Here is a 24,961-nt window from a genome sequence, read left to right on the forward strand (position 1 = left end):
CATAAAATGGACATATTTTTGCTTTTTGAAAAAATGAGAGTGCTTCAAAGTAGAGCAGCAATTTTCAAAAAATTCATGAAAATGGCTAAATCTGAAGGGACAGATGTTACAGAACTACAACTCCCAGCATGCCTGGGCAGTCCAGGCATGCTGAGAGTTGTAGTTTGGCAACATCTTGAGGGCTACCATTTGAGCACCACTGTAACAGTGGTCTCCAAACTGTGACCCTCCAAATGTTGCAAAACTACAACTCCCAGCATGCCCAGACAGCCTTTGGCTGTCTGGGCATGCTGGGAGTTGCAGTTTGGCCTTCCTAGTGGTTGCCACAGTAAAGATAGTTTTACTTTCACTTTCAATTCCCCCCCCCACCACCACCGACGATTCCCTACCTGAGCCAGGATCCAGCAGTCTCCAGCGAAGATCCCGGGTCCCCAGGCATCTTTTCCTGCAGGTACGGCCTCCATTTTCTTCCCACGATCCCCTCGAAATCCAGGGGTGGGCAGATCGGAGGGTTGCCATGGCAACCCCCTTTCCTGCGCTGCCATTGGTCAGAACTCCGTTCTGACTAATGGCAGGGGATAGGAGGAGATCACAGCTCTGCGACCTCACTCCTATCCCTTAGGCTGATCGGGGCTGTTGCTGACAACTCCGATCAGACCTATTTTCCGGGTGATCGGGTCACCAGAGACCCGATCAGCCCGGAATTGGAGAAAATCGCATGTCTGAATTTACATGCGATTTTCTCCGATCACCGACATGGGGGGTCTCAGGACCCCCCCTGGGCGATGTGGGGATGCCTGCTGAATGATTTCAGCAGGCATCCCGATCCGGTCCCCAACCGGTTAACGGAGGGGACCGGAATTTCCACGGGCGTATCCATACGCCCTCAGTCCTTAAGGACTCGGGATGCAAGGCGTATGGATACGCCCTGTGTCCTGAACAGGTTAAAGTCTGGCCCTCTGTAAAGACTGTTACTACTGTTAACCTGCATAAACGTAGCAGTAAAGTTATTTCCAGTTCACTAAACTTCCGGTTGTGGACAATCCTTTATTCCCCCCTATCGTTCCTGGGACGGGTGGCAGTAGGATATATATACAGAGGAAGAACCCGCACCCTGGCGTCACGACAGTTAAGGGTGAATCCAACACCCTTTCATCACTGCACAGCTACACCCTTCCTACCCTACATCCCCACAAGCTCACCACAAAAATGTTAAATATTGCATTTCATATCTAATCAACCCTGTCATAAGAGGTACACCCAGATTGTTGCCTCTCATTGACTCAACACCAGCAGAGCAGTAACTACAGCCCTGAAGAACTCACCAGACTCCTCTCCTCTCCCAACTGCTCAGTTCTACAGATGCTTCAGCTCCGCCCTCACATTAGATAGGCGGCAATTCCCCACCCATTAGATAGGCGGCAGTTCCCCCCACATTAGATAGGCGGTAGTCCCCCCACATTAGATAGGTGGCAGTTCCCTCAAATTAGATAGGCGGCAGTTCCCCCACATTAGATAGACGGCAGTCCCCCCCCCCATTAGATAGGTGGCAGCCCCCCATTAGATAGGCGGCAGTCTCCTACATTAGATAGGCGGCAGTTCCCCCACATTAGATAGGCGGCAGTCCCCTACATTAGATAGGCGGCAGTTCCCCACATTAGTTAGGCGGCATTTACCACATTAGATAGGTGGAAGATCCCCCACATTAGGTAGGCGGCAGTTCCCCCGCATTAGATAGGCAGCAGTTCCTCCACATTAGATAGGTGGCAGCCAACTTTTGTTAAGAAGTGTTTTCCAGACAGGTGCCTCCAGCTGTTGCAAAACTACAACTCCCAGCATGCCAGGACAGCCAAAGGCTGTCCATGCATGCTGGGAGTTGTAGCTTTGCAACAGCTGGAGGCACACCGTCTGGAAAACACCTTTCTACATTTTTTTCTGGAAATATGAGTGCATACCCGCCCTGTCTGCCCGTACATACACCCACCCAACCGCCACATACATACTTACCGGTGTTAAGATCTTCTTCCTCGGTCAGCTCCCTCCGCATGGCTTCTTTCTCTCTTCTTTTCCCTTCCTCTGTGCGCCGGCGTCTGATGATGTCCCACGTGCGCCAGAGCGCAGATGAATGCTCCAGCCTCTTGTGTTGGCTGGCTTACTGTAGCCACGAACACAAGTGTAATTGACAGGGTGAGGAGTCAATGGACCTTCACCCTGTTAAACTCTTTACCGAGCGGCACATTTAACTGTAAATGCGTCTTGAGAGGCATTTACAGTTAAATGTGGGACATAGGGGGCTGTTCCGGAATGGCGGACATCACCCCAAAAGTGGGAATGTCCCACCGGATCTGGGATGGTTGGGAGGTATGATGATAGCACCATATACAGCCCAGGTTCCCTACGCTATATTGTGCTACATGCTACACTAACACTGCATACACTATAAAACATTATCAAAAACAAAAATTTCAAACAACAAGACATAAGGGACCGCCTTAGGGCAAGGGAGTTGGGAAAACGGGATAGAGAGGGAAGATCACAGGCCCAAAGCTTTATTGCCCGTGTCCCTAATTTTTCACACCCACAACAACACCTACAAATAACTTAGTATTGAATCACAGTAACAAAGAAAGATTAACCACAAACAAACACATTTGTAACACTACAAACAGTACAACTTAAAAACCTTTTAATATATTCACATACACAGTCTAATACATAAGCAGTTATTGAGCTCAGCACAAGCGCATCTCTAAGGGGGGGGGGGGGGCAGAGCGCTCAGAGGAGAAGCAGCAGAACCGGTAAGTTGAGCTGTGAGAACCAGGCCCCTTTCAGGAGATCATGGGGATATTATGGATAGGAGATACCCCTTTTCTAATTTGAATTTTCCCATATATCCTAATGAGTTCTGGTAAAATGAAACTACCACTGTGATTGGTTGTTATGGACGAAACCAGACAATTTTCAGACAGATTGTTAAATCTGGGCCAATATGTTCTGATGCTTGGACACCCAGCATTCAGTAGTATGGAATACTGACAGTAAATGCTTAATGCTCTTATAGTGATGCCTAATGGAAATTATGCATTAAATAGTCAACATTGAGATCAGTGAACTGCCTCTGTAAAATGTGGATGTACCAGGTCTTCTAGTGACAAACAACCACTGGGATGGGAGCTCAAAACTGGGGACCTCTCGTATTAGACCAGACAACCCTTGTCTTGGGAAATCCCCTGTATAGGAGACCAATTTTCCAAGTGTATATAAATGGTTTAACAATTGTGATTAATGCTGTGACCCTTTAGTACCTTTTGTTGTCTGGGGACAAGGTGATTGTAGTGCTCTCACTGCTCTTGTTGAGCCCTTGACAGCCCCCAATGCACAGCTATTTCTCATTCTTTCCATTTCAGGTGGCATGACCAGAGCCAGGCTGTTTACCATTAGCACACACACAGGTTCTTCCTTTCCCTTTCTTCTTTGGCAAATCACAGCACAGGTCTTCTTCCTCTCTGCCATGCCATGATGGTAGTGGTGTAAAAGTTGCACAGGACAGAACAGTATGCCCTTTGCAGGGAAATGATCTACTATAAAAGTATTTACTGATGCACTAGCTTTGCAAGGTGTCGTGGTAAGAAAGGAAAGAAAAAACTGCACTACAGCAAAGAAGGGGTTACACTAAACACTGAACTGCTGCAGAAATAAGAATGAAGCCTTGATTTACCATTTAAGGACAGTGAGGTCCTTTGGAGGATAGAGAAAGCCTCAGCTTGAATGCACCCAGCCTGGTCTTGCTTCTTCTCATCTGCACATAGCACATGCTAAGCCCTGCTTGTGTTCTGACCAGAGGTAGCTGTTATTAGAGACAGATTTCCCCTAACAACAGACAGTGGACTGCAGATTGCAGGGAAGAGATACACCTGAACAGATAGAACTGTTTTACAGGGTTAAAGAGTACCTGTCATGATCTTGTTAAATTTTATAATCCTCCCAGTTCACTGCCCCATCATGATAAACCACCCCCTGCCTTTATTTTCATTATTTTTTTGTTTTCTACCTTGATATTGCTCTGCATTTTCTGCTTAGGCTCAGTCAGATTCACAGACTGGGAAAGGGCGTTACCCAGCATGCATGACACAATCTGAAGCCATACAGGGGAAAACTTCCTCCCTTACTTTGCTACACACAGCCCAGAGCAGTTCAGTGTGAGATGATCTATGATTGGCCAAGGCTGCCCCCCCCCCCTCAGCACTCCAGACTGTATTTCCTGATTTTGGACTTCTATCAGGCCAGCAGGAGTCCAAAGTCTGTGCAAGAGACGGGGGAAATGTGTTCTGGACAAGTAGGGAGACACCTGGTGGCAGCTTTTTTAAACACTAATAAAACAGAAAACATTTTTTTTTTTTTTTAACATAGTACATTAGAAATATTTTTTTTTATTTACCTTACGGAGTGCAGTAGCAAAAATTAGTTTTAATGACAGTGCCCATTTAAGGATTAATTTTTGGTAATTGAATGGATTTACAAATGTGTTAGGAATCAACTAGGCTATGAAACTATTTTCTGCAGATGAGAACTATATCTTGCAGATGATGTATATCAGTTCCACTAGGCACAAGTGTGTTGCAGCCCTCACACCCCTTACCGACATACAGGTGGGATTTAGACACATATGTATGTTAGCAGCGATGTACATATGCATCATAGCTCATTACATTTTCCGGGTCAAGTGCTCTGAATGTGTACCGTGGCACTGCTGTGTCCATTGCCGTTCATTCACCTGCTCCTGTACGTTCTTTCTGAGGTGCACTCATAACATTCTTATGATCAGACATTTGAAGAGGCTGTAGAAACTTGTGGCGCCATGGCCTCTTCAAGAAGCTGATCGGTAAGAGTGCCAGGAGTCTAAACTCCACCTATCTAATATTGATAGTTTTAATTTTTTTAAAGACTGGATAACACCTTTAAATTTTTCATCTCATCGATGAGATTTCAAATGTTTAGGATGTTTCTGCTAATGATATGTAAAGAAAAGGGTGATTGAGTACTCCCAATCCACCTGTCATTTGACAGACGGGTTGCTATGAAAATGGTACTTGAATATCAAAATTAAAGGCTGTGTACATTGTACACACACACACACACACACACACATATATATATATATATATATATATATATATATATATATAGCTAATGATGTTATCTTTGTGCTCGGTGGCGTGACATTCAGTCCACTACCAGGTAAAATTGATTACTTGTGCATATAATTGAGAACTGTTTTGTGATTATGTGTGTGGAGGGAACTGGAAAATATGCTGGCTAACATAAAGCATGTAAAATATGTTCTAATAATTAAGAAATAAACTCCTGGACAGGAGAATTGCCGGCTGAATATAAAATTTGCCAGAGGTTATTAGGTAACTTATTTATGGAAGCAGCAGATGTGGAAAAGCCCAATAAAAACAATAATGCCAAATAATAATTTCTCTATCAGCATGCGGGGAAAAAAAAGAGATACAGTGATCATTTTAACAACGGATCCCTCTCTGCTCTGCATGTAAATCATGTCTGACACGACTGGTAACTAGTATACAATTACTGTGGGCCGCGCTGAGGAAACGTAGGCTGTGCACCATAGAGAGTTAATATCCTATGTCTGTCATATCGCATAAACAAGCCCCAAGAATATAATTAATTAGGATCAGACTTTTTAAATGGGGGATGACCGCTGACCTTGTGTGTGCCTATTGTGCACATGGCCAGTGGGAAATATAAAAAAAAAAAAAAAAAGATCAAAAAGCTTGAAATAAATACAAACCCTCTTCTAGGAATCTTGTTTTTGCCTTCCATTTAAATTGACAAGATACTACAAAGGTTATTCAAGTAGATTGTCATTTCCTCTGAGCACTAGCCTTATGGTAATGATTTGAAGGGAAGAAAGCAATACAATACGGGCTAATTAAACCCCTGCAACCTGGAGGTTCACAGTGCAATAAATATATAGCGTATTATATCATATAGAATATATTCTGCTATATGTAGGAATTTTGCACTAGTCTCGAAAAAAAGAATCTCTCCTTTACTTTCTACCTTTGTGCAGCGTGAGCACATGAAAGGGGACGTCAAATAGGAAACAGTGTGCTGTATGCAATGCATACATCAAACAAACACACACACACACATAAAAAAAGAGAAAATCAACGGCACAACTATACTGCATGTGCTGGGAATCAGTGACAGGGAGCTCCAATTAACAGAGCCCGGAGAATAAAGGGACTGCGAGGAATAAAGAGGCGAGGAATATGTTGCAAAACTGGGAAAATGACAGTGCTGGGTGTTGATTTATTGCAGAAGCCCCTGGTCATTTCCATATATTGAAATGCGCCCAAGCGGCCAGTCAGTCAATTTCCTTTGCGCTGCTGCTGCTGCCCATGGTCTGCCCATGTGACTCATCTGACTCCCCTCCCTCCCTCCTATTCTGCATCTCTAGCTTTGATCAAGACAAAAACATATTAAAGACATGAGCCGGCAATCAATGTCATAGGTATTGTTGGGGAATACGAGCGCCCAGGTTTTAATTTTTTTTTACTTTTTTATTTTTTTTTAAACCTGGTAGCAGACACTGAACTAATGATGCACATGTAGTCGCCGTGAGTTCCCACCTCGTCTCCGAGCCCTTTCGTTATGCACATTTATGACAGCACCAAGCAATAAAATGCCTTAAAAATGTCATTAATCTTCTCCCCAGCCTGCACAGAAGCAATGTGTTTTTTTTTATTTACTATAATAAGGAAAGGTGCCCATTGCGCCCACCTAGGTATCAATGTAAAAGAACCTCCCCGAAGGTTTATTTCTAAAGCATTTTACATAGACGCTCTGTAAATAGCGCTGTTTTCCCATTTTCTTTTCAGTAATTTGAGCCCAACAGTGTCCTATGTGATCTGTGTCAGTGCTATTCTACATCTCCCAGACCTGGGCAGAGAAATAGATGGAGGTGAGCGAAATATCAAATCACGAGACTGCATGTAGATTTATGATTGCATAAGAGGTTTTATCATTTCCATATATTGAAATGTGCTGTCCTTTCCAGTCTCCCTAGCCCTTGGAGCAGATGAGAAGCTCGATTCCGCTGTGATCAATGTATGAAGCAAGAAGAAGAAGGAGTAAAGGAGAGAAGAAAAAAAACAGGCTGGCACCAGATGGAGCAGGGTCTAGTGAAAGGTCAAGGTTAGCTCAGGCTGCTATTGAATCGGCTGCAGCCTCACAGATAGATCTCTGCCTTGGAGGCACCCACTGGGGCTTCTCAAAATCAAATCTAATAGAAAAGGCAGTCACAGAATGAAATCGCTTCATCTGAATGCTAAAATTGTTATTAGGCTACATTAGAGGCAAATCAGACACGTGATTACCTAAAAAAAGAAGAAGCATGCCTGGCAATTTGTGTCTGGAATCAAAGCTGGGAATGCTGCCATTACCCACTACAAAGGTGTATAGGGTGCATGCATAGGAAAGAGCCATATATGTGTATGTACAGTGGGGCAGCGTTACGACACGTGACCAGCTCTGCGACATCTGTATATATGATAGATGCCATCAGTCCAGTGCATGCACTGGTAATTCTATACATGCAGCTGTATATCTATCTAAGAATGTGTTCACACATACTATATATGCTGCAGATTTTATGATGGTGAATAAGTGTTCAAAACTGGAGCTTAAAATCTGCAGCTTGAAATTCACAGCGTAAAATCTGCAGCATATATAGTATGTGTTAGCATATATTAACTCTTTATCTGTCTACCTACCTATATATCCTTCAACTATCTATTCATCTACCTATCTATCTATCTATCTATCTATCTATCCATCTAGCTATCTATTCATCTACCTGTCTATCTATCCATCTATCTATCTATTCATCTACCTATCTATCTATCCATCTATCTATCTATTCATCTACCTATTTATCTATCCATCTATCTATCTATTCATCTACCTATCTATCTCTATGAGTGATCGAATCTGCAGCATAAAATCTGCAGCATCAAATCTGCACCATGTATAGTATGTGTTAGCATACATTAAATCATTATCTATCTCATATCTATCTATCTCATCATTTACCTACCTACCTACCTATCTATCTATCTATCTGTCTATCTATCTATATGAGTGATTGACTATGCAGCATAGAATCTGCAGCATTAAATCATTACCTATTTATCTACCTACTATACATCCTTCTACTATCTATCTATCTATCTATCTATCTATCTATATGAGTGATTGACTATGCAGCATAGAATCTGCAGCATTAAATCATTACCTATTTATCTACCTACTATACATCCTTCTACTATCTATCTATCTATCTATCTATCTATCTATATGAGTGATTGACTATGCAGCATAGAATCTGCAGCATTAAATCATTACCTATTTATCTACCTACTATACATCCTTCTACTATCTATCTATCTATCTATCTATCTATCTATCTATCTATCTTTTTCTTATCAATCTAGCTGTCTACCTATATATCTTTCTACTATCTATCTATCTATCTATCTATCCATCTGCCTGTCTCTGTCTTTCAGCCTGTCTATCTATCTATCTCATATCTGTCTGTCTACTGTAGACTAGATGTACAAACAATAATGAATACTTTACTAATAGGTTACTAACAAAATGCCCATATAGTCCATAAAAACATTACTAAAAAAATAAATAAACAAAAAAATAAATAAATAAATAAATTACAGTTTAGCATTTGGGTCCATTCAATGGTAATGTGACAAAGTGTCATTTTTTGTAGCCTGAGTCTTCATACTCCCATATACCATGGTGCCTGCCACCAACTATCCGACCTCCTGACGTCCATGTAGGTTGGGATCAGTATGCGCCGCCCCCCCCCGGTCCACTTCGGTATGACAGGTTCTATATGTTACGTCTCTATTCCTGTTTGCCTGACATCAGTCATGGGAAGGCTGTATATTTCAATTATCCTAATGTAATGCTCATTAATGGTATCTCCAATCTAAATCACCCTCAGATCTTCCTGAATGATTAACTCTGCGAAAAAAATAAAAAAAAAATAAAAAACTAATTTTGGATACAGAAGATTAAACATGATGACTGCACTCCAAGGGTTAATAAATTTAGAATTAACAGATCATCCCAGCTTGATATAGCTACTATACATGATTTAATATGCAGCCGGGAAAAAGGTTGACAGTCGGCTCACAGATGCAGATAAGATCAAACAGCCACTTGATTCAGTAGTTTCAATGGCTACACTCGGTATCTCCAAGGTAAGTGGCAATACTTGTGCGTCTTACATTCCTTGCTATATCCAGCCCTATAGAATGTGGGAATGGCGGGAGCTGATTTCCGTGTGTATCAGACCCCTTTGAAATATTTTAAGAAAATTATGACAATTTCCCCCCCTATAGTCCCACATGTTGGACTATATTGCAGGTACGGTGGACTCTTAACATGACACTTGGTATCAATGGCCACGACCGATCCTTTCGGGACAATATTTTGGAGGCACGCACTCTCTTTTTCGACCAGGATTCAATAACAGCAAACAAAAATAAGAAAAAAAAATTAAAGTAAAGAATTTGTTTTCTACATTGCCGCCGGTCACATGGAATTGTTTTTGCCCATTCACATGGATCCATCATTGTTAGAAATGCCGATCCCAAGATAAGTTTGGTGTATGGCACATTCCCCCATGTTTCCAAAATAGTTATTTATTTTTTATTATTATTTTATTGTTTTAATCCTTTCGATTTTGTGTTTTGGTTGCAATACTGTTTGTGTTTCATCATGACCCTTATTAGGATATTACATTTGTATGTTTTCTAAGAATTGGTCTGCTTTGAGTACCATCATGGTTATAGTTTATAAGGTTGAAAAAAGACTTTTATGACACATCATATTAAGTGTATAATCCATATTATTGTTCCCAAATAGCAGTGTTTCCCAACCAGGGTGCCTCCAGCTGTTGCAAAACTAAAACTCCAAGCGTGCCCGGACAGCCAACGGTTGTCCGGGCACGCTTGGAGTTTTAGTTTTGCAACAGCAGGAGTTGTAGTTGTAGGGAGCAGCAGGGAGTTGTAGTTTTGCAACAGCAGGAGGCAGCCTTTTTGGGAAACACTACCATATATATTGATAAGCTAAAAGGCATTTCTATTTGCAGATGTAGCTGAGCTGAATTTGTCACATGTGGCTGAACACAATGCTCCAGGTAAGTCTACCGTAGAATCACCGAGGTGTTACAATGCAGAAACAAGGCATCTCCCCCCTGGAGGGTTAAATGAGGAATTCCCAGGCTATATCTGCATATCTGTAAAGACTAAAATACATAGTTCCCATTTTTTTATTGACCGATTGCATAACTTTATAAACCCTATATACAAGAGCATGTCCACGGGCATCTAAAGTGCGATGTAAACTGCGCCGTATAATCTCGTATAAAGGAGCGACCCTTGAAGAAATGAATTCGCCGGTTTCTCTAACGTTCAAAAAGGTAAGATCAGTAAAACTAGTAATTTCTTGGCAATTTGCATATTTATGGCGCCTCCCGCAGTTCATTATGATTGCCTGGCTGTGAGGGGAAGGCAGCAGGAAACATATAAATCCCTCCTTATGCACATGTAAACAAATAAATAAAAACAATTTCCTGCAAATGGTTATGTTTAACCGGCGCACAATAATTGTGAAGAAAGAACCTTGTACGCAGAGCTCATCAGCCCCGGATACACTCCTGATCTTTTTACGGGGAGGGGCAGCCATGTTTTTGGGTCTGTCGGTCATGGATTATTATCATCTTACAAAAGGGCAGGAGAACAGCAGAAATAATATGCTTGATGTAATAGCTGACATATTAAATACTCCTGCTAGACCGTCTCTTAAAGGGCCAATAAACTTATATTACATCTTATCTCCACTTCCTGTTCGGTTGAACGCGGTTTCTACAGGCCGTAGGAGTTGGTTGGCGTGTTCTTCTATGGTTCTCATAAACATGAGACATTGTATAGGTGGGTCCGGGCGATGTTGGTGGAATTTGAACATGTTAAAATTTTTATACTCAACTAGACCACTAACAAATGTATGCATGTCATGAATGATTATGACTACCCTATAGGACTGGACAGGGGGGATGGGGGATCAATGTGTGTGCAACTTTGCTCGAAACTGGTGCACAGTTTATTAGACATACTTTTATAACAGCTGAGTACCCAGCGTTGCCCGGTTTTTCCTTCCTAATCCTTGTTGTGGAGGAAAATCAACAGAGGAAGCTTTTGACTTCATATCCTGTCTTCATATATTGTTGTCATATCCAACCTCATATCCTGTCCTCATATCCTGACCTCCTATCCCGACCTCCTATCCCGACCTCCTATCCCATCCTCCTATCCCGTCCTCCTATCTCGTCCTCCTATCCCGACCTCCTATCCCGACCTCCTATCCTGTCCTCCTATCCTGTCCTCCTATCCTGACTTCCTATCCTGTCCTCCTATTCGTCCTCATATCCTGTCCTCCTATCTCGACCTCCTATCCCATCCTCCTTTCCCGTCCTCATATCTCGACCTCCTATCTTGACCTCCTATCCCGACCTCCTATCTCAACCTCCTATCTCGACCTCCTATACCGACCTCCTATCTTGACCTCCTATCCCAACTTCCTATCCTGTCCTCCTATCTCGACCTCATATCCCGTCCTCATATCTCATCCTCCTAGCTCAACCTCCTATCTCGACCTCCTATCCCGACCTCCTATCTCGACCTCCTATCCCATCCTCCTATCCCGTCCTCCTATCTCGTCCTCCTATCCTGACCTCCTATCACGACCTCCCATCCCGTCCTCATTTCCCGACCCGTAATATGTGTACCAGGTATTGAAATATCTCTAGCCGTACGGAAGTTATGTGGGAACATACATTTCCCATTGATTTGCATGGGACTTTAAATAAAAAACGCTGACCCTCAGGGTCAGTTAAGGGTTAAATTAACTATCCTATATTTTAAGTGGACAATTGAAATATCTCCAGCCGTTTGGAAGTGGGACTTTAAACAAAAAACCCCACCCTGGCAAATGGGGATGAGTAAGGGTTAAATCACCTATCCTATGTTTGTTGTTGACATATAAGTAACATGTGTGCCAAATTTCATGTTAATATCTTTAGCCGTTTGGACGTGATGCTGGAACATACATATATACACACATACATACATATATACACACAATGGCCCTTATTTACTAAGAGTGGAGTGTAGGTTTCTTGGTGGATTTTAATTCCCTACAATTTATTTTCCATGGTATTTACTAAGGTTTCCCAACATTTTCCACTTTCCCTAAATTTAGTTTTTTTTTTTTTACACATGCTCTGACCTGTCTGGTTTTCCTCAGCTCAAACCCACCACATTTTATGTGAAAACCTTAGTAAATATGTAGTTTTTTTGTGAAAATGTCGGAAACATGCCCCTTTTCGCTGACCACGCCCCCTTTTCCCGGAAGCCACGCCCCTTTTTCGGGTTTGCAATAGTAAATGAGGACCATTGAGTTTTAGATATATAGATTAGATAACAAGGATTGAGATTTGTCCTCATGGTCTGCAAGGAGGCATGGCCTAGTGGGAAGTTGGCATGGCTTTGTAAAGAGGGGCGTGGTTTACATTTGGCACACATTTTGGCTTAATAAGCCAATTTAAAAGTGGTCTAAAACTTGGGGTCTGTTCACACGGGCGGAATTTCTGCTTGCGCAATTCTGCCTCAAATGGAAGCCCAATAAATGTCTATGGGATTCCACACTGCTGAATTTCCACATGCGGAATTTCCACACCAATTCCGTACCAATTCCACACTAAATCCACATTAGGGTCTATTCATACGGCAGAAATTCCGCTAGCAGAATTCCACCTCAAATTGAAGCCCAATAGACTTCTATGGGATTCCACACTTCTGAACTTCCGCATGTGAAATTTTCGCACCAATTCCCCACTAATTCCACACAAAATTCGCACAAGCCAGAAATCACCCAAGGAAGCAGAATTGGTGCGGAAATTCCGCCCATGTGAATAGACCCTAAGTCTAGACACTCTTAGGCTATGTTCACACAGCGGAATGTTCCCCGCAAAAACACAGGCAGACATTCTACAAATAGCATGTTCTGCCACGACCACTCAGAGATGCGCCATCTTCACAGACGGCAATGCATTTCCGAATTGACATGCTTATTCTTTCAGCAGAGATTGGAATTGGAATTTCCATGGTGGAAACATCTATCACAGCAATTCCGCCATCTGTATGGTACAGCAGAACCTCATTGAAAACAAGGGACTCTGCTGCAACGGAATTTCCAAGCAGAATTTTTCCGTCAGATTCTGGTAGGAACATGGCCTTAGGCTGGGTTTCCACTTGCCATTTTTTTTTTTTTTTTTTTTAAAGCTGCCACTGCAGTTTTTGAGCCAAAGACAGAAGTGGATCCATGAGGAAAGAGAAGTAAAAGTCTTTTATATTTCTCTTTCCTTTTAAATTCACTTCTGGTTTTGGTTCAAAAAGTGCTTTCCAATAAAACTGCCACGTGGAAGCCCAGCCTTTGATTGTTTAAATTAAAGTGGACCTGTAAGCAGGTTTTTAGGGTATAAAGTAAAGCCATGGTGTAGAGGACTTTTCACCCAATATCTGTAAATACCTCTCAGTAGTAAATTGGCCCCTCCAATGCTGAGATATCAGAGTTTAAAAAGATATACCAATTAACCTTTGGAGTCCACTGGACATTAACTCCTAGATGATAGGGAGAGGAAGAGATTAAGAGTCGGGGAATATTGGGTAGAAGCAGGGATTACAGGGGAGAGGCAGGGATTACAGGGGAGAGGCAGGTACTACAGGGGAGAGACAGGTACTACAGGGGAGAGGCAGGTACTACAGGGGAGAGACAGGTACTACAGGGGAGAGGCAGGGATTACAGGGGAGAGGCAGGGATTACAGGGGAGAGGCATGGATTACAGGAGAGAGGCGGGGATTACAGGGGAGAGGTGGGGATTACAGGGGAGAAGCAGGGATTACAGGGGAGAGGAGGGGATTACAGGGGAGAGGCGGGGGATACAGGAGAGAAGCAGGGATTACAGGGGAGAGGCAGGGATTACAGGGGAGAGGTGGGGATTACAGCGGAGAGGGGTGGATTACAGGGGAGTGGTGGGGATTACCTGGGAGAGGCGAGGATTACAGGGGAGAGGCGGGGTATACAGGGGAGAGGTGGGGTTTACAGGGGACAGGCAGGGATTACAGGGTAGAGGTAGGGATTACAGGGGAGAGGCAGGGAATACAGTGGAGAAGCAGGGATTACAGGGGAGAGGTGGGGATTACAGGGGAGAGACGGGGATTACAGGGGAGAGGTAGGGATTACAGGGGAGAGGTAGGGATTACAGGGGAGAGGCAGGGAATACAGGGGAGATTCGGGATTACAGGGGAGAGGTGGGGATTACAGGGGAGAGGAGGGGATTACAGGGGAGAGGCGGGGATTACAGGGGAGAGGCTGGGAATACAGGGGAGAAGCAGGGATTACAGGGGAGAGGTGGGGATTACAGGGGAGAGGTGGGGATTTCAGGGGAGAGGCAGGGGTTACAGGGGAAAGGTGGGGATTAGAGGGGAGAGGCAGGGATTACAGGGGAGAGGTGGGGATTACAGGGAGAGGCGGGGATTACAGGGGAGAGGTAGGGAATACAGGGGAGAAGCAGAGATTACAGGGGAGAGGTGGGGATTACAGGGGAGAGGCGGGGAATACCGGAAGGAGGCGGGGATTGCACTGGAGAGGTGGGGATTACAGTGGGGAGGTGGGGATTACAGGGGAGAGGAGGGGATTACAGGGGGAAGGTGGGGATTACAGGGGAGAGACAGGGATTACAGGGGAGAGGCAGGGATAACAGTGAGTAGGTGGGAATTACAGGGGAGAGGTGGGGATTACAGGGGAGAGGCGGGGATTACAGGGGAGAGGCGGGGATAACAGGGGGTAGGCGGGGATTGCAGGGGAGAGGTGGGCATTTCAGTACAGTCTAGCGACTACCAATTAAGGGGTAGAGAAGGTGATCAGTGCACAGAGGGGAATGGCTAACTAGTAAGGGGCTGAACCCAATGGGCTCCAAAGCCTCCTTTGCAGATTTATTTAAACTTTGATATATCAGCGCTGAAGGGGTCAATTAACTAATGACAGGTATGTATGGATTCAGGGTCAAAAGCCCTATACAGCCATCCATGCCCTTACTTACATACCTTAAAAACCTGCTAACAGGTCTGAATTAAAACTGTTGAACAATGTTTTTATTGAACTCTATTTAAATACCTACGGCTTTATCTTCCATATACCCAGTTCTGAGTTCTGCTGTTTTTTAGGCTGCTCTTCTATAGAATGACCACTTTAAGCTACGAACCTTTAATAAAGAATGTCCGTCATTTCTGTATAAAAAGAACATGCACTTGCTGAGTCCTCCGCTGCTGCTCACTGCTACCTGGAACCCATGTAGACATGCTGGAAATACCCACTCAATAGTGCGTAGTGACCCTGGGGCACGTCACTACAGCGGCCAATGAGCCATTTCCTGTGTGTGGATACAGGGACCAGGAAGCAGTGAGATGCTGATCAGCAGTAGCAGGTGATCAGTGAAAGCTATATATTTTTTCTACCAGCCTGGCCTATTTGAAATAAAATACAGCAACTCTAGACAACCCCTTTACAAAGTCCCCATCAATTCTGCAGCATTCACGTGAGTGACCTCAGAATAAGTATACAATGGTTGCCTCCATAATGTAAAAGTGATCTCTCCTATTGCAGAAGCCTACAATAAAACCTTATATTTTACAGGACTGTGCCCGGCATTAGTGCAGAACTGTAATTTTACCTCCCATGTAATTCATATTTTTTCCCACCAAAATGGACACGTATCCCAAGCCGTTCCTTGACGGCAGATTGATTCTCAAGTAAATAATGAAAGGTGTTGGCCTGGAAAGCCATGCCAGGAGATATTGTTGTGATCTTGTCATTACCATTGAGATAAACTATTAACCCCTTTGCCTCCTGATTCCATGACACCGCTCCTGAGCAGGTGATGCAGCTCCATCAAGCTCAACTCCAGGAACTGTTTGCTGACCATGTTCACGTCCCGAGCCCTGGAGCTAAAAGCACTTTACACCATAAAATAAAAGCACTGTCTTTTTTTCTAAAAGGTTACGTCTGGAGGCCACGCTGCTCATACTTCATACAGAAAACTACTGAAAGAGCTATGAAATCCTCTATGATTTACACTCTCTCAGTGCATTAGGATATAGATCTAGTCGCATCTACACCGGCCAGTTTCTAACTGCGCCAATAGATGTGTGCATTCTTTTAGAGAACTCTGTTTTGGGAGAAAAAAAAAAAAAACTTGCCACCAGAAGACAAAGCTCACATGAATGCCTGAAGAATGAAGCTGGTGCATAATACAAGAAGAAAGGAAGCACAAGACAACATGAGTATTGGGCTTCAGACAGATACCGCCTTCGTGCCACCTCAGGACAAGTGAATAAAGCCTCATCCACAGCGATTACCAGACTGATAGAATATCCCTGCAGGCATTTTGCTGCAAAATACAATAAAACTTGACTTGCAAGAAATTATTTTAACATTCCCTTTATTTATTGCACACCAAACAGGAATGAGAAAACATGCTTAATAGAGCAATTGTGCAGAGAAAATGTTGCAAGGAAAATTCAAAAGCCAAATTCCGAAAACAATGGCATCTGAAATATAGTGGACTAAGCTACTGTCCGTATACTACCTGCATGTCGTAAGAGGAATCTAATTAAAAATGATTCCGAAAACAATCTTTATTCAACTCAAGACCATCAGTGTAGATTGTAAACTCTTGGGTTTAATCCAACGTTACATTGCTGACCATGAAGTCCCTTAGTGGGCAGCGTAGTGTAATGAGTGCGCTCGAACTGTGGTCGGGAAGTCACTTTTTCGGTCTTACAGCAGCACAACAATAAATAAATCTACTGTAACTAAGTGCTCGAGAATTTATTGTGAATTTTCTTTAAGGAAATCAATATAACAATGCAATTTATTGATTGAAATGAACCACGAAAGGGTTTTCCATAACCTCCCTTTGCATTTTTAAACTTATATAATGAATTGTTTTCCATGCTAGTGTGGTCCAATCATTAGAACAATGCATACATTTCCTCTCCATGTCATCTATCAATATATATGTGCATCGTACCAGCTCCTGTAGGCATACATTGTGTGGCTAAATGCTTTTTTAACGTTCACTTTTCTATGGACGTGTTATGGTAAATCCAGATGGTTGGTCCTACGATGTTTACAGGATTTTTCGATTGGAAATGGCAATCTGAATTACATTAAATTTTTAAATGGGATTTACATTTTAGGAGGAATTCTGCTGTAAAGAGTTACACTGCTAATACAGGGTGCAGAGAGACCTGAAGTCAGCGAAGAAGTAGATAAAGGAAATTTCTGCGAGGAAATGTAACACATGTACTATCTATATATCTCTCTATCTATTTCATATCTAAATATCTGCCTTTCAATTAATCAATTAATCGCCCATCTATCTATCTATTTATCATCTATCTGTCCATCCATTTCCCTTTTTGCAATCTATTAACTTCAAATCTATCCGTCTATCTTGTTTTATCTAGTTACCTGTCTTTCTAACTTTTATCTATCTATGCATCTATCTATCTATCCTTTATAAATTGACCTATTGATCTTCATATCTAATAATTTCTTTCTTATCCATCTATCTATTTATCTACCTTTCTATATAATATTTAGCTATCGATCTACTTCAGATCTGTCTATTTATTAATAAATCTATGTTCTATCTATCTATTTATCATCGATCTATCTATCTATCAATTATCTATCTATCTATCATCTATCTATTGATCTATATGCCTATCTATCTATCTATCCATCCATATATCTATCTATCCATCCATCTATTTATTTATTCATTTATCTATCTATATGTGATGAACTAGAGGTTCTTGGACTGTCTCTTCCTCAGGCCCTATCACTGCTCATTGATGGCTAAGTCTAGACATAAGGTATATTCTTAAAGAGTTATCCTGTACAGTAATAGAGGCACCTCTAGGATTAAAGTGTAGTCAATGCAATGAACCCAATGAATGCCCCCCAGTATAATATTTTAAGTGACTTCACTATGAAGATGGGCTTCACAGCCATAAATAACACCATCTCACTGCTGCTTATCTCCTAGATTCTGTTGCTTATGATGCAGAAATATCAAGCACTTAACACAGTGACTTAACCCATTCAGCGCTCCCACACGTTGACACGTCGTCAGGTAAACTTAACAAGCCATATATAATACGTATGGAGTAGACATTAGACATAGGCACAGTGTATTATGCTAAGCCATACCTCCCCATCCGCTCCTCCCTCCCTCAATGTAAACACCTCTCCCCTCCAATGCATGCACTAACCCAATCGACAATAAATAATGCACAGCCAAGAAATGATGCATTCGCCATTCACCACCATATGCATTTCATCATTATACAAACCTTGATAGGAATTATGGCAGCCGGTGTCCACGGAAAAGTTCGACACTTCAGTGAATGGCGTAGTTGAGGAGTCTTGAGGGTCCCAAACAATTTATCCGCAGCATCTTATCATAACTATAATAAAGGGAAGTAACAGATGTTGGTGTACAAGTAATTCTTAGCTGAATTCAGTGCTGCAGAGGAAATTCATTCACTGAAGAACCCTCTAAATCCCACCCTTTGGATCTGTTAATTTGTAACTTGAAGGATTTTCTTAATCTATCTGAGCAATGTTGTCGCTACATTGTGTCGGGAAGTAGTTTATTGTATCAGAATAAACTTGAGATCCTAGGGGGTGCTACTGCTGAAAACGACATTGCCTCTATAAGACAGGGATATCTGCCAGCAGCAACTTGTGTGTAGGATTCAGGCAGTGTCTTATTTCCAACAGCTTTTCTGCACATTCCTTAATAAGCTTCTTCAAAGCCGTCTGTGCCCCCAAGACAAAGTCCTGTCAGCAGAAACCCAACTCGGGTTTATTTGACATTATTTTCTTTATTCGGGGTGTATCTTGTAGGACTCCACTTTAATACTCTTTTATTCCATGTTAAGTTTCTCTATCATTAGTATTATGGGAGTATTGGATAATATCACATTTCATTTGCCTAATTTGATCGTTTTCCATAAAGGGGCAGCATCCCTGAAATGGATTACTACACTTAATAAAACATTGCAACCTTTTTTTTCGTCTTTTGTTCATATGGCTGGTGTGACAGTGCTGTTCCTTGTGCATTCTTGTACTCTCTTATCAGTGTAGACTCTGCACAGCTGCGGGGACTGCTCTATCGCTGAGCTGGACAAGGTGTATTTATTGATAAGTCGCCTGTTAGTGGTTTTGAACTGGTCAAGGAAGCACAATGTCTGAACCCTTGTTCCTCTTTTTTTTTCCGCTCTCTGTTCGTGTGACCAATCAATGCTTTTTACCAGTCACCTTAAACCAGTTGAACTCTGCCCTCTTTCCTTGTGGCCTTCTAGCTATAGAATCTTATGTCCTCTCTGCTTTATTGTCTGCACATACCTATCTCTCCCTCCTCGTCAACTCCTCCTCCTCCTCCTCCTTCGGCTTAACCCATTGCATACTGAATTCTGCAACTCAGACTGACCACTGTGTACTTGACCTATTTAAATGGCCTCCTCTCTCTCTGTTTCAGTCTACGTTCATTTCTTTGCATATGAGATATCCAGCTACCTAGCTATGGTGGCACTCTCTATGGGTAATGCATTACCATGCCTTGCACCTCTCCACTAGTTTTTTTTTTTTTTCAAACACAACTTCTTAACCCCTCCCTTCCGTTTAACTTATATCACACGTCCCTTACACATGTGTAAAACTTTAGCATGCTTGCTCCTGTAAGCAGCGCCCGGTGTACGCTGTGGACCCGGGCATCATCTAGCTGGCATGTCACCTATTTCCCTACAGATGCCCTGTGCTCCTAGCCTGCAGCCTGTAAGCCTTGGCTGGGATCTCACAGATCTCCACGTACATAGTGTGTTTATGTGATAAAGGCTGTGATCTCTTTTCTCTGTGGCATCTCCAGAGCAGGATCAGATTCCAGCCCAACACTGAGCTTCTATATATATGTATTTTTTTTGCTTTCAATAAGCAGCAGCTTGTGTCTAGCCCCTTCTCTCCTCACCCTCCCCCTTGTACTGTGAGTGCCCTCATTCCCACCCCCTCTCCTTCTGATCACTGTCCATTGGCTTGCCCGGGTCTGGTTTTCCTGTCCAGCCCCTTATGAATGTCCATTGGTGTTGCCTTCCCTCCTCCTCTTCTCTCCCCCTGGCCCTGCCCATGTTTTGTATGTCTCTGTCCATCCAGCTCCTGACGTTCAAGTTTGCAGGGACGTCACGTCCGCACTTGAACTTGCAGCTCAGGGGGGCTTTTGCCATTTTTTTCATTTCTCTCCTTCTCTATCTATCTCTTCTTTTTTTTCACCCCCCTCCAAAAAGAAAAAAAAAAAAAAAAGGCATGACGGCTGTCCCACAATTCATCTTCCCTGCACCATCTTTGTATTATTTCTAATTTATTTTGGATGTCAAAGGCATTTGATGAAGATATTTTCTCTGGAGTCTCCTTCTTTCTAACCCTGCTCTCCCGATGTGAACCGAGCTCTCACAAGCCACCCACCAACCAACATGTCTCGCCGCAAGCAAGGCAAGCCCCAGCACTTAAGCAAACGGGAATACTCACGTAAGTACCTTGCTTAATCCATGCTTTACCTGCACACAGACGTAGCATCACTGATAGGAGGGGGGGCGGGCAGAGAAAGTCAATTCATTCCTATTCGAAGCCCTTTCACTTTCTTCTAGTTGTCTCCGGTCGTAGAAATGTCATACTTTTTTCTTCCCCCATCTGTTAAGAAAGCACAGGGGTTATGGTCAGGAAGAAGCATCTGAAGCTTCCAGACTGGACACTTGACAGAGATCATGTAACTTAATAAACAGTCATATAGAAACAAACGCACCCTATGTGGTTCAGTCTTCAAATGAAACTTGCACGCTTGAAAGTTGCCACCTAAAAGGTGTAAGGTTTTGCAAGAGATCATTGCTTTGTGGACTGCATCAGCCAGGCGAGCTGAGGGTCGCTGCATGCTCCCAGGGTTGCCTGTGTCCTGCTGTACTAGCTGCTCTGTGAAGCCCAGTGAGAGCGAGCACACAGTGAGAGCTGTGCAGGGGACAGCTTGTGTTTTACATGCCACTGCTCTTTCAAAGAATTCTCTTCCCCCAAAACTCTTCTTTGAAAACTTTGCCTCGATAGCAGCTGGCAGACAAAATCCCTTCCTTTCCCTTCGCTCGCTCTCTCGCTCTCTCTCTCTCTCTCTTTTACTATTTTTTGGAAGATTTTCAAAAAAGTGGAAGTGGATTTTGATTGGGAAAAATCTCGTGTCTGAATGTTTACAAGCACCGCGTGTGCAGAATCTCCTGCCAACAACTGAGACAGGAAAAGCAAAATAATCTCCAGAAAAAAAAATCATCTGAAGAGGCAGATCCCCGATAGAAGGAATCACATTGACAGCTGTGTTGTAACCTATACGAGATATAAAAAAAAACAACAACACAGGTTGGGGGGCATTTTGCATGGTATTAGCATTCTTTTTGGGATGAATTCTCAGGGATCCTGGGGACAATGAGTGAATGGTGTGCAGCTTGTTGTAAACTTGCAGGGGTAGAATTAGCATGCGTCAGATCGCTGTCAGCCCACATCTACATGTATGTATTCTTAAGGCGTCCACAGTATTATTAAACAATCCTAGAATGCCTTGTGGCAGGCAGGGACAATCTGTATTTCTTTAGGTTACCTTCACCTAACCATATACTGGATAGGGTAACCGGACATGTTCCACTTATCCCCCAACTTCAATCAATCCCTTTCCAATTTCCCAGATATTGATCAGAGCAGTCGTTTGTATTGGGATTAAGTTCTTTCCTTGATCTATTTTACCTTGGGTATATGACATTCTCTTTACAGATGGAATGCATCGGAGATTAGTAAAGTTACATTGTAACAGATAACCACATATGACCCTATAGTATCCTATTCCCAATGGGACTTGCCAATGGGTGTGCTTCCAATATATCCTGAAACCATACCCTATAAGCTTTAATTTGTTACAGATTGTCGGATTATTGTTGATCATTGTCTGTTATTTCGCTTCTTGTTGTCTGCATTAATGTTTATTTCTGGTATTCCTAACCCCCCTCCCCCTCCTTTGCCAAGGAAGCTACAGAAGGGGGGGGGGGGGGAATGGACTTGATCGACAACATGAGGTTTTACTTAAGACACATTGTGTGATACCAGACCTGACCGCTAGGGAGCAGAGAAAGATCAGGAAACACATACAAACTTGAACCTGACCGGTTCAACATATATTCCTACATTTTCATAATTTGTTTTTCTTCATGGTGGGGGTGAATGGGAAGCACATTTTATTCTCCTCATTTCTTTGTCCATATCTACAATTTATGGTGCTTTATTTAAATGAGGCCATGCAGGCAGTGGATTAAACTACCTTGAAAAACTGTGTCCTCAGCTGCTTCCGCACTATGCTGTTGAAGCACATATATACATATATTAATCTATAATGGGCTGCTTTTCTTTTCAATGGTAGATATCACATACCGTCACGTACAGATGAAAAAAATCAACCCTTAACTGCCTCGGCTACATATTTCCTATCTCTTACAAATTTACATTTATTTTTGTAAACAAATTTTTTTTTTTAGATTTACTATTTACATATACATATTTATCAAATTCATTGCTGGTCAAATTCGTCGATCATTTTTATCATTTTTTTTCTGTATTCATAGACAAGTTGAAGTTTGCTCGTGGCATGCTGTGTCTGGCTTATTCTTTTTTTTTTTTTAAAGTTTACATTGTTCTGTTCTTTATTAACTACGATGAAGGGAGGCAAGAAGTCTTGTGCAAGAGGGGGAGGGGAGGGAAACAGGTTTTTCCTAAAACAGAGAGGTTCCTTGTTGACTGTCTGACATGTTTGCCTTTCATCCACGTGTTTGGACAGAGAGAGGAAGAGGGAGGGATAGAGTCCTCTGTTCAAGCTCCCATTGTGCCTTTTATTATTTGTAAAGTTCACTTTAAAAATATGCTGGTTGTCTTGCCCGATATCTTTATTTTTTTTTTAGTAAATACTGGACCAGACCAGACTCGGGATAACATTATTATTCTGTTCATCTTCTCGAGTAAACACAATAATTTTCCTTCCACGATATAGTACTAAAACTTAAAGAGTATGTGTAAATTCAAGAAAGTTGTCGAATTGCAAAATCAAAAATTTTAAAATATAAATGGATCATAAAAAAACACAATTCATGCTTAATAAACATAATGCATATAGCTGTGTTTACGTTGCAGCCTTTTCTATATAGAATAGACACGAGTGTCCATTCAGTGGCTGATCTGCTCCCCACAGCTGCATCAGATTTTAATAATAATGCCAAATAATGGAATCCTTCCTCTGTGCTATCTCTATACATCAGGAGCCAACTCTCCGCACGTGAAATGCACTTATTTATCAGGATGTATTCCCAGCTAATTAGAAATAATTTACGTGGAGAGCATCGGAAATGTTAAGGTTATGGATTTTATATCTGTACATCTGATCATCTTGTTATTTTCAAGAACTTTGCCTCCTATAAAATTAATTAGGTGAAATGTGGAGGGGTAATCAGCTACCTCTGGATAAGCACTTCATTTCCTGGTTTTGATTGTAAATCAGCCTGGTGACTGCACTTGGTAGACTTTGCCTACTGTTTTCTGCAAATATCTTTTAACTATGTCTGAGCCTGTTCTGTGAGACTGCACCCTAGATGGTCCTAGAGCAATAAAGTTGGCTTCACTATGGCTTTCAAGTGTCAAGATCCTAGTGACGTGAACAGATCTTGAACTTGTGCACAGTCTCGATTAAACTATCCAGACAGACAGTTCTTGTCATCCTACCTGTCTCTGGTGAGATGCCACTAAAAGAGTCATGGCATGACTATGCCCATACTGACCACCTAATAGGTGTAATCCTAGAAGCATTGACTTCTTAAAAGTAACACTTTGTCCTACTTGAATCTCAGGTGTAGTAAGGTGTCACTCTCAATATTATTTTATACTGCACAACTGGGAGCTACTCCAGATCTCCCCTTTTCAATATTCGCTCTACGTGGGGCTGAAATAAATTTAACCTGAGTTCAGTAGATTTTTGCACTGTACCAGGATCCATTCCACTAGTCAAGGACCAAATTAAAATCTATTTTTTGATTCTCTGTGGCTTTAAGTTCATTAAAATGTGAAATTGGCAGCCTGCGTAAGAAGGTCAGATGGATTAACTATTTGATAGTTGTATTGGGCACCATGATATTTTCAAAATGGGTTTTCTTTGTGCTCTAATTGACATTGGAATGTCACCATTGCCTTTGTGTGACGAATCACACAACCTGGTTCACAGTTTTTTTTTTTTTGCCAGCTTCATAGAAGGTCCATAGATCTGCTGTTAGAATTATTCTTGTTCAAATGCTTTCTAGGAACAATATGATTTCATCCCTGCCTATAGGTTTCATTAAAAGCATCATTTTTTTTTTTTTTTACCATTTTGGAAAAGTGACTTGTATCTCCATGTAAGGCAATCTGTCAAGTTTGACAGTCGGTACAATAGGTATTTCAGGTTTAAGAAATAGACTTCTATCAGTGGTTATGAAACGTGGCATTCACTTGACCACACTGACTTCTACATGATGGTACAACATGAATGTAAACATACGAGCAGCAGATTGTACCAATGTATTCATACAGATCACAAAATACCTAAAAGCTTTTTTTGTGACTC

General features: G+C 42.2%; 1 protein-coding gene and 1 long non-coding RNA gene across 6 annotated transcripts in view; one reads left to right on the plus strand and one right to left on the minus strand.

Annotated features, from left to right (window-relative positions):
* LOC130362746 (uncharacterized) overlaps nt 1-24,961 on the minus strand; it is a 106,890-nt gene that overhangs the window by 31,518 nt on the left and 50,411 nt on the right. The window contains exons 1-3 of one of the 3 annotated variants that reach the window (XR_008891549.1): nt 21,095-21,556; nt 20,829-20,982; nt 18,591-18,704 (exon numbers count right to left, since the gene is read on the minus strand). This is a non-coding gene — a long non-coding RNA (uncharacterized LOC130362746). Of the gene's footprint in view, nt 1-18,590; nt 18,705-20,820; nt 20,983-21,094; nt 21,557-24,961 lie in introns of those variants that run through there. The other 2 variants (XR_008891548.1, XR_008891550.1) reach the window with 2 other exon arrangements.
* Nucleotides 18,597-24,961, plus strand: part of BCL11A (BCL11 transcription factor A) — a 150,496-nt gene continuing 144,131 nt past the window's right edge. For 2 of the 3 annotated variants that reach the window (XM_056567695.1, XM_056567694.1), the window contains exon 1: nt 18,597-20,820. In XM_056567695.1, the coding sequence (XP_056423670.1) occupies nt 20,766-20,820 (55 nt within the window). In that variant the 5' untranslated portion in view covers nt 18,597-20,765. The remainder of the gene's footprint in view (nt 20,821-24,961) is intronic. The other variant, XM_056567696.1, reaches the window with a different exon arrangement.

The sequence above is a fragment of the Hyla sarda genome, chromosome 3 (genome assembly GCF_029499605.1).
Source record: "Hyla sarda isolate aHylSar1 chromosome 3, aHylSar1.hap1, whole genome shotgun sequence".
In the NCBI taxonomy this organism is placed as follows: Eukaryota; Metazoa; Chordata; class Amphibia; order Anura; family Hylidae; genus Hyla; species Hyla sarda.